Source organism: Akebia trifoliata, chromosome 3 (genome assembly GCF_017979445.1).
Source record: "Akebia trifoliata isolate Shusen 1 chromosome 3, ASM1797944v1, whole genome shotgun sequence".
NCBI lineage: Eukaryota > Viridiplantae > Streptophyta > Magnoliopsida > Ranunculales > Lardizabalaceae > Akebia > Akebia trifoliata.
In genome coordinates, this window is record NC_141377.1 from 52,541,626 (window position 1) to 52,550,322 (window position 8,697).

General features: G+C 38.9%; 1 protein-coding gene across 1 annotated transcript; it reads right to left on the reverse strand.

Annotated features, from left to right (window-relative positions):
- On the reverse strand, window positions 1-8,416 carry LOC147407892 (plant UBX domain-containing protein 10-like). Its single transcript, XM_086436671.1, has 4 exons — window positions 7,412-8,416; window positions 1,957-2,127; window positions 1,597-1,800; window positions 1-525 (listed from the first exon to the last, which is right to left on the reverse strand). Exons 1-4 carry the CDS (start codon window positions 8,249-8,251, stop codon window positions 295-297), a joined length of 1,446 nt encoding a protein of 481 aa, XP_086292797.1. The 5' UTR covers window positions 8,252-8,416; the 3' UTR covers window positions 1-294.
- Window positions 8,417-8,697: the final 281 nt, after the last annotated feature.

Sequence of the window (8,697 nt, forward strand, 5' to 3'; positions counted from 1 at the left end):
TCATAAAATATACAATATTATCAAGATGAAAAAAGGTCATATCATCTGATAATTATTGATTGAAACCCAATTGCCAGAAAGGGACATTTGTTTGATTCAACCTGTGCTATAAAGGAAAATGTATCATCGAAGATGCAACTTTCTTACACAGCAGGGAAGGATTTCATTGTACCACTACACTAAACAGAAAATAGAAAACAAACTGACTACAGATAGACATTTTCCATTTCAGGTGCCATCTCAAGCTACTGCCAATCACAATGAGCCAAGAAGATCAGTGGCTTTTTTTATCACTCACGAATGCAACTCAACAAAAAGGCTGGCCTGAGGATGCAATCCTGCTTCTTTCAACGACAAAGAGTGCTTCTCTTGGCTATAGACAACCCGAGGAAAGTTGGAGACCAGGTTGTATTTCTCGGCGTTCAAGCAATCCAGAGAATCAACATAGTCATAGAGAGATTGGATCGTGGCTGTACTGTGGAACCTCCTTTCTTTGCGCTCACCAGTTGGGAAGCGTACCAGAACCTTGTACAAAGAAAATTACCACATGTTAGCTTTGCAATCTGTGAAGAGAAAAAGGATGCAATACATAGTCTAGTGAAGGAAAGCTAGAAGAGACTAGCTACATGAAGCATAAGTTCTCGAAGAATCATGTTATATATGAGTTGTTCGGGGTGTAAAATTTAGGGAAGAGATAAAATTAAAAGTTGATTCACTCGTATGAACAGTTATATACATATTATGATAGGAGTGGGATGCAGAAGGGTTGTGCCATCCACATGTCCATAACAGATTTTCAATGCTAGGAAAAACATGGAAATAAAACCAATAAAAAATGACACATAATGAAAATGACTGACCAAGGAAAAAATAACAGATTTACTGGTTCATCCTGACAGATATACATAACCAACTGTCAGACAGTCAAAGACAGTATGTTGTTCAACATTAGAAATCTTTTAAATATTACTAACACTCCCAACGCTAGGATATATTTACAATGGGGAAATCATATTGGTGGATGCAAATCATGAACATGTTTAGGAACTACTAATAGGTTCAATATCTCTAAATAGGGATGCACTTATAATGAAGTAAAAGAGTACAAATTGCTTACTTTTGATGAATTAATATCATTAAAGCATCAAATAACTATAGTTCAGATCTGTTTCACATATGAATCCTTCTCACCCCTAACGAGGCATCCGAGGCATCCTTTTTTATTGTTTTACGAATGCTAGTGATGGCAGGTGAGCTTGCATATGATCTACAATTTTATTTTAGTTTTTCATTAGCGTGGAATTGGGTTTATAATTAGTTAAAGAGGATAGTACAGAGTTGTCCATTTGGATATTAGATCAGGAGTATCATCAAACATAGAGATATTTAATTGTGGGTAATGAAGCCCCATTCAATGATGTTCAAGTATCCTGTTTAAAGTAGTAAGTGATTATTTAAGTTTTGGATGCAAAGGCTTTGTAAAGCAATCCATCCTCAGCCTCAGCAAAACAAAATAAAAAGTATCAGAATTGACACTAAAGCCCCAAGACAAAAGCAAATTCAAAAAAACTTAATTTCAGATCATAGAGTGATTACTTGTGTGACATTCGGTCCCTTTTCTGGTTCAGCACCAAGTGACATAGCTTTCTCTTGCCGCCTTCGAGCTAGTGCAGCTTCCTTCTCAACAGCTTCACGAACGGCCCTTTCTTGAGCCTCTTCTTCCTCCTTACGTTGCCGCTCAACTTCAGCAGCTTCTCTTTCCAACCGCTCTTGCTCTTCTCTTCTTTGCCGTTCCCTAGCCTGATGTCGTAGACAATCACCATTAAGTCAACCAAGTTCTAGAAATGAAGTTACAAGATCATAAGTTCTTTCTAAAAGTATGCAGGTAGAGTTCCACTCACTACCAGACAACTATGTACTAAGAAAACAAAGACCAAGACTAGAAAATCAGCATACTTGGTCAGCTTCAAGTGCTGCTTGGTAAGCAGCGTCTTGCTCTTCCCTTAATCGTATATTGTTCCTCCTTTCTTCTGCATCATGCCTTGCTGCGACAAGAACATGACTGCTCTCTTCAACTACTCTCTGAAGAGCCGTGATCATCTGCTCAGGAGATGTTGGTCCCTCAATCTGCAGAACACAAGACAGTTGATAGCAAAAAAGTACTCAAATAAATGAAATAGCACCATCTTTCATACTTCAAGTAAAATCCAATTGGCAGATAAATAAAAGTAGACTATTCTTACGTATAATCTCTACTACTACCACTACAAAAAAAAGGAAGAAGAAGAACAAAGAAAGAAAAAAAAAAAGAAAAAAAAAGAAAAAGCTATTACATAAAGAAGAAACCACCCCTAAGAAAGGGGGTGTGGCAGCGGGGGCAGCCTGTGAATACCCCACACTCTCACAACACGAGGGAGTCTCAGCAAAACTCAAACCTCAAAATAGAATCCTTTAAATTCCTTGGATTCTTGGACAAACAAAACACCTCCAAGCTAACAACGTTAATATCTTTTCCTTGAAAATTTCTAGGGCTCCTCTCTTTCCCAAAAATAAATTGCAAATGGCAAGATTCCAGAGTGCAAAGAGCATAACAGGACCAGCTGGCAAAAAGTGCTGCCATAGAACAAGGAATGACCAAGTAGATATGAAATAGGGAGAAGAAATGAGACCAAGTGCTTATTGCCAAAGGGCAATGAAGGAGAAGGTGAATTAATATTTTCACAGCTATTTTTTACATGTGACACAAAAGTTAACAATTACTTTTCTATAGACAATTAAATGATCAATGGTTAAGATATTTTCAATGGTCGCCGACCACACGAGAAGTTAATGCCCCATGCAAAAGAACCTAGGATATCCTGACCACAAGAGGGAAATAAGAATGAATAAAAAATTTTGACTGAGAATTTACCATCAAAACTTAATCCAAAGCCTCTAGACTTACATCCTAGAGGAGATATAAAATGACAAATAGTTGTTCCATCAAGCTAGCTACGGAGCCAACTCCCTATCGTTCAAGTTCTTTCTAAGACCAATATCCAAAATTAGCTAGCCATTTTTGTACAGAGAACTTGTTCTTACTAGATAAAAAGAATAAGAGAGGAAAATAACACCTAACTAGGGAATCACACACCACCTATCCTCCTGAAATCTCAATCTATCCTCTTTACCGACTCTAAAGACATTACCCTTTTAAAACTCGATACTTCCATAGAAAATACCTCTCCAAACCCATCGTCCGCAAGGATCTTTAGCCTAACGACGCTCCCAACCCATCTCATTGCACCCATATTTTTCAAAAACAGTTTTTTTTTTAAGCAAAGGAGACTCCTGAATCTCCACAAGCATTTTCCCAACAAGGTCTGATTCATAACCATAGTTGTCATGTGCAATTGCATATCCTATTTTTGGTCAATAATCACATATGCCATTGTGGAATACGCAATATATGACCGTTAGGTCATTATGGCATCCCATACAAAATTATATGATGGCATATGCGTACAATCGCATATGCTTGTTTCCATTGTTTTTAAATATAGATGTTCCTTATTGTGGCCACCACATATGCGCACATGCATATGCTTATTGCACAGAACAACGTATTTGATTTGATAATGTTGTCCATAACCTGAGTTTTCACTATTCAAGCCCTCTATATCTTGTGAAGGGAGCACACGTCCCACTTGACTAACTGATAATTGGGCGATCACGCTATATTGTTCCACAAGCACATCTTGATTTTCTTTTCAATGACATTTCACACTGATATGGGAAAAAAATAAGGATACAGTAAACCAAAAACAATAAAGATACACATACGTCAGCCTCTTGTCGATAGAGAGATATACTTGCCTTTCCTTGAGGCTAATCTTTGGTTGATTTTTTCCAGCAGTCTCCCATACATATTTAACTCTATACCAGCTCCCAAAGGCGGACTGTGATAAAAGGACGAAAGACTACCCAAAACTCAGGCAAACACATTCACATCTTCACCCCCCATACAACTTACTCTTCTCCAAATCAATTGACAAGCCTGAGAGTATCATTCGAAAATTGCAAACGAGAGACCATAGTCCCTCAAATCTGCCCCTCTAGAAACCAAATTACCTAAATATCCCACCACCAAAAAAGATAAGAACAAAGAGGAAGGGTCTCCTAACTTCAAACCCCAGGAACTCTTAAAAAAACCAGCCTATCATTGAACAAGATCAAGAGAGATGTACAGTAAACACATTTCATGATCCACCTGCTCCACATTCACCAGACGTCATGTTTTTCATCAGCATATTATATTAAGCCTTTTCCATCTCGATCTTACCCACTAATCCTGACTTACCATCTTTTATACTTGAGTCAATGCATTCGTTAGCTATTAAAATACATAAAAAAGTTTTTCTATCACAAAGGCTCTTTGTTCTATAGCTATGATTCCAAACAACGTTGTTATAATCTCAAGTGATCATCCTAGCTATAATTTTGTAGTTATTTCCTACCGGACTAATGGATCTTACATCCCCTCTTTGGGATGAGAGCCATAAAAGTACAATTAGAGTAACAATCAAGAAAAATGTTATCATAAAATTATTTAGTCGTCCTCATGAACTGTAACGCCCCAGACCCATAATAGTAAAATATTGTCCGCTTTAGGTTGAAGCACGCACGGCTTTAAAACACAGTGTAAAGCCTTGTGAACTTCAGTTCAAAGCGGACAATATTATACTATTATGGGCCTGGGGCGTTACAAATGATATCAGAGCCAGGGACAGCTATTCCTGTTTGGTGAGGAGATTGTCACGATTTCATTGGTGCACCACTGACTGGACGTCGAAAGGGCTACAGAGACCAAAGGGTCGAAGTGGAGTCATCAAATGGCAATGTGGAATGGCAGGAAAAAGTAAGATTAGCCCCTACATCGGACATGAGGACGTTCAGATTTTGGTCTATAAGGACAAACCAGACCCTACATAGTACTATTATGGGCCTGGGAAGTCACATGAACTCTATCTTTAATACCTTCCAACAAACCTTGTAGAATTCCATGGAAAGACTATTAGGCAATGGCCTTTTCTCTACATTTATACCACTAAAAACCTCTCAAAGGCACCTTCCTTAAAACTTTCAAATTGGATGCTCTCTAAAGCCGATTTCTCCACTGCATATTTATAATAAAGCTTTAGCATAGAAGTCCAAGATCCCTTCCCTTACCAATCATTACTTTCCACTACAGACCCATTAATCTTAATTTTGGATTTTTAAAAAAAGTCGCTTTCTTATGGGTGTTCCTACCTCATGAAAAAACTTGGTATTGTTCGGTTCATTCAACCATTTTACATTTTTTTTATGCCTCCAACAACTTCTTCGAACTTTGGAACCCTTAGGAATCACTTATTTGCATTCACTCTTTGAATCTCTTCTTCCTTGGAAAGCTTGTCCAACTCCTCCTTCCTGTCTAGCTCTTTAGCCATATCCAATACCTTTTTTTCCTTATACACTCTCCCATATTCCTCCCTGCTCCATACCTTTATCTTATGCTTCTGCCCTTTCAACTTTATTCTTAAGGACCCCCCCTCCTCCGGTTCTACCCATGGTTAGCATCTTCACCCACCATTTCCCCTACCTTCTCCACGAAGTTAGGGTGTTTTTACCACATGATCTTGAGCCAAAAAGGAATAGGTAAATGATTGGGTTCCTTGGCCATAGTATGCGAATCATTCCTTTCTTCAACTCAAATTTGTGAAAAATGAAAGAATAGTGTTGGGATTGATCTATGAAGAAAATTGGTCTTCCCAAAAGAAATGATTCCTACTTTAGGTTCTAGTAGCTTATAAGGATCAAAGTACACCTTTCCAATTTCTAGACTGAAGAGGATAGGATGCTCATTCACAACATGGCTAGGTAAGCAACAACCTTTGCCCTTATGCAATATCTTCTTTCAATATATAAATATAGGAAGGGATCAGCAGCCAACGAATGGAGCCAATGAAGGCAACCAACATATCGCCACCATTAAATCTTAAGAGATCTACCGATGCAAATCATTTGGGACCCCATCGCACATCCCATATTTAGAATATTACATCCCCCCCTCGGTTAAATTACATCGAAAACACCTCCCTCTCTGCCATTCTCCTGCAACTCACCAAACCTACCTTGAAAACCCTAACCCAAGCAGGGTGACGACATCAGCGATGACACAGGCGATGGAAGTGAGCTCACCTTCTCTCTCTTTCCTCTTCTTCATCCTCTTTCTCTTCTTTGCAACTCACCAAAAGACCTACTTTCTCTCATGGATGACGACGACGAGTTTAGAGATGAGGGGTTTCTAATTTTATTCTTCGATGGATGGATCGTCGAAACCTAAATTTTAGGATTGGTTGCAGAGGATTGTGTAGTTGTTTGGGTCTAGATGCCTGATAGGAGCTCAACCAATGAAAAAGAAACCATTCATATTAAAATTAAGAGTTGGTTCTATTAAAAAGAGGGGGGAGGGGGAAGTAACATAAAACTACATCTCAAATGTCTTTTTAAATTGTGCACTACCATATTCACAATTTATGCAACCCCTATTTGGATTTCAATGAATGCAGATGGCCAGTTGACATTGCAACGGGCAAGATGTGTGAAACAACTACACGCCAGCACAAATGTAGGTTATTAATTGGTTCAGACAAAAGGTAATCATTTGAACCCTCCAAACAAAACATCAATGCAAGACCAATCAATCAGTATACAGAGTGCAACTTTAATAAGGACAAATGTAGAGATGATGACTCAAAATTGATGACCATAAAATACCATGAAGTGATCAATTTTTTTTTCAATGCAAGGCCAATCAATCAGTATATGGAATGCAACTTTAATAAGGAGAAATGTAGAGATGATGACTCAAAATTGATGGCCATAAAATACCATGAAGTGTACAATTTTTTTTCTATCTTAACTTTATCCACAATGATTTGAAATTAAGAAGGTCTCCCACATAACTAGAGCCAAGTGGTTAAATTAGAGGTATGCTTCTCGAGTGCTATGTGACCAATGCAACAAGGATTTGGTTGGGTTTGCAATAAAATAAGTTCTGGGAAACATTTTTATTAATATATTATAACGTTTTCAAATGGAGTGGAGGTGCGCTTCCAGAGTGCACGTGTTACGTGTTGCTCCTACTTCTCTAGTTATCTAAAAACCTTTTCTTGAAAGGTATCCTTCCATAGTCTCATACTCTCATACTCTCATCTACCTTATCTATGTCTCATTTCATCAATCAACACTACACCATTGATCAGTCAATCTACTAATAAATGGTACGACAAGAAATAACTTCAGGAACAATTCTTTCTTCGTGAATCCTTCTCACCCTACTTAGAGCTCCATCAAACAACCTTAAAACACAAATCTTTAAAAATTATACCTGCTGAAGCAATGCAATCCTCTGATTGGTAGCCGCCATAACCACCGCACAAAACGGGTACCTCGAAGCCTTCAAGCTGTTACTCATCTTAAACCCTTCGCTCGACCGAATACTTCCTCCCCACGACACAAAATTCTCATTAATAAATGCCACCAAAGCTTCTGAACACAAACTTCGCTCACAGAACAACGGTGTATCTGGGTGATCCGGGGAGTGCAAGTAGACGAATAACAGCTTAAACTCTAGGCGAGACCGCTGCAATGCATCCATAAACCCCTCAGTCACGAAATTCGGACGAATCATTCCATATTCCCTCTCAAAACTCGCGACAAAATCCAAAGCTTCTGAAGCTGCAGCAGAGAGGTTAACCAAAGGAGTCGATGATGATGAATCTCCGTTGCGCCGCAAACCCCAACCGAGAAAACCAATAGAGCGGGAGATGACACCACCTGCAACCCACATACCGAGCCCAATTGCACCAGAAACTAACCCTAAACCGCCAGAAATCACAGAGATTGGTAGAGTGACAATCTTCCATGCTAAACCAGGAGGAGGAGGAGGAGCAATCAGAGCATCCGATTCAGAATCTCTCTGAGCCAGTTCGGATGCTTCGACCCCATCCCATGATTCCAAATTGGATTGCTCATTGTTTCCGAAGTTGTAATCGGTACTGTTGTTGTTGTTGGAGGTGTTCGAATCGGGAGGATTTGACGAGGTGAATGCGGAGATCGCGAGTTCAAGATCCCAACCATGAGCGGAGAGGATCTCTGTGCACAAACCAGGATCTTCAAGACCTGTAATTGCTTGAAAATAGGCTAATTTATCGTCGAAATCCACCATCTCTCTAGCTCTCCCTGAAAATTGAGAGAAGATCCAGGAAATTAGGGTTCTTTCGTCACCAAATGAGGATAAAAAACTAGGGTTTCCGTTCTCCTCCCAGACTCGCGTCTCCGAGCAGATTCTCTCTCTCTCTCTAGTCTCTCCCTCTATTCTTCTTGTTCGACTCAAAAATATGTGTTTATTAAATGTAGTGATGAATTATTACGATGCCAGACTTGACCTTATTCAGAGTCAAAATATCCAATTTACCATTACAAGATAGACGATAACGAAGATGCCGTGTATCCTAATTATTGCTATTGCAGGCATGGGCGAGGACTGTTATTTTCTATTTTTCACTTTCTAGTTATATTTACTAGTTACTACACACACAAGGGGATGAAAGACCAAAGATAGTTAATGGAAAAAAGTGCTATACAAAAGTCAATAAAATTTAGGGAAAATTA

Bases quoted from the DNA above. Each gene is read 5' to 3' on its own strand.
- LOC147407892 (XM_086436671.1), bottom strand. From the start codon at position 8,251: ATGGTGGATTTCGACGATAAATTAGCCTATTTTCAAGCAATTACAGGT. The intron at 2,128-7,411 runs GTATAATTTTTA...TGTGTTCTGCAG, and splicing joins GGATTGCATTGCTTCAGCAG to ATTGAGGGACCAACATCTCC. The intron at 1,801-1,956 runs GTATGCTGATTT...CTACGACATCAG, and splicing joins CAGCACTTGAAGCTGACCAA to GCTAGGGAACGGCAAAGAAG.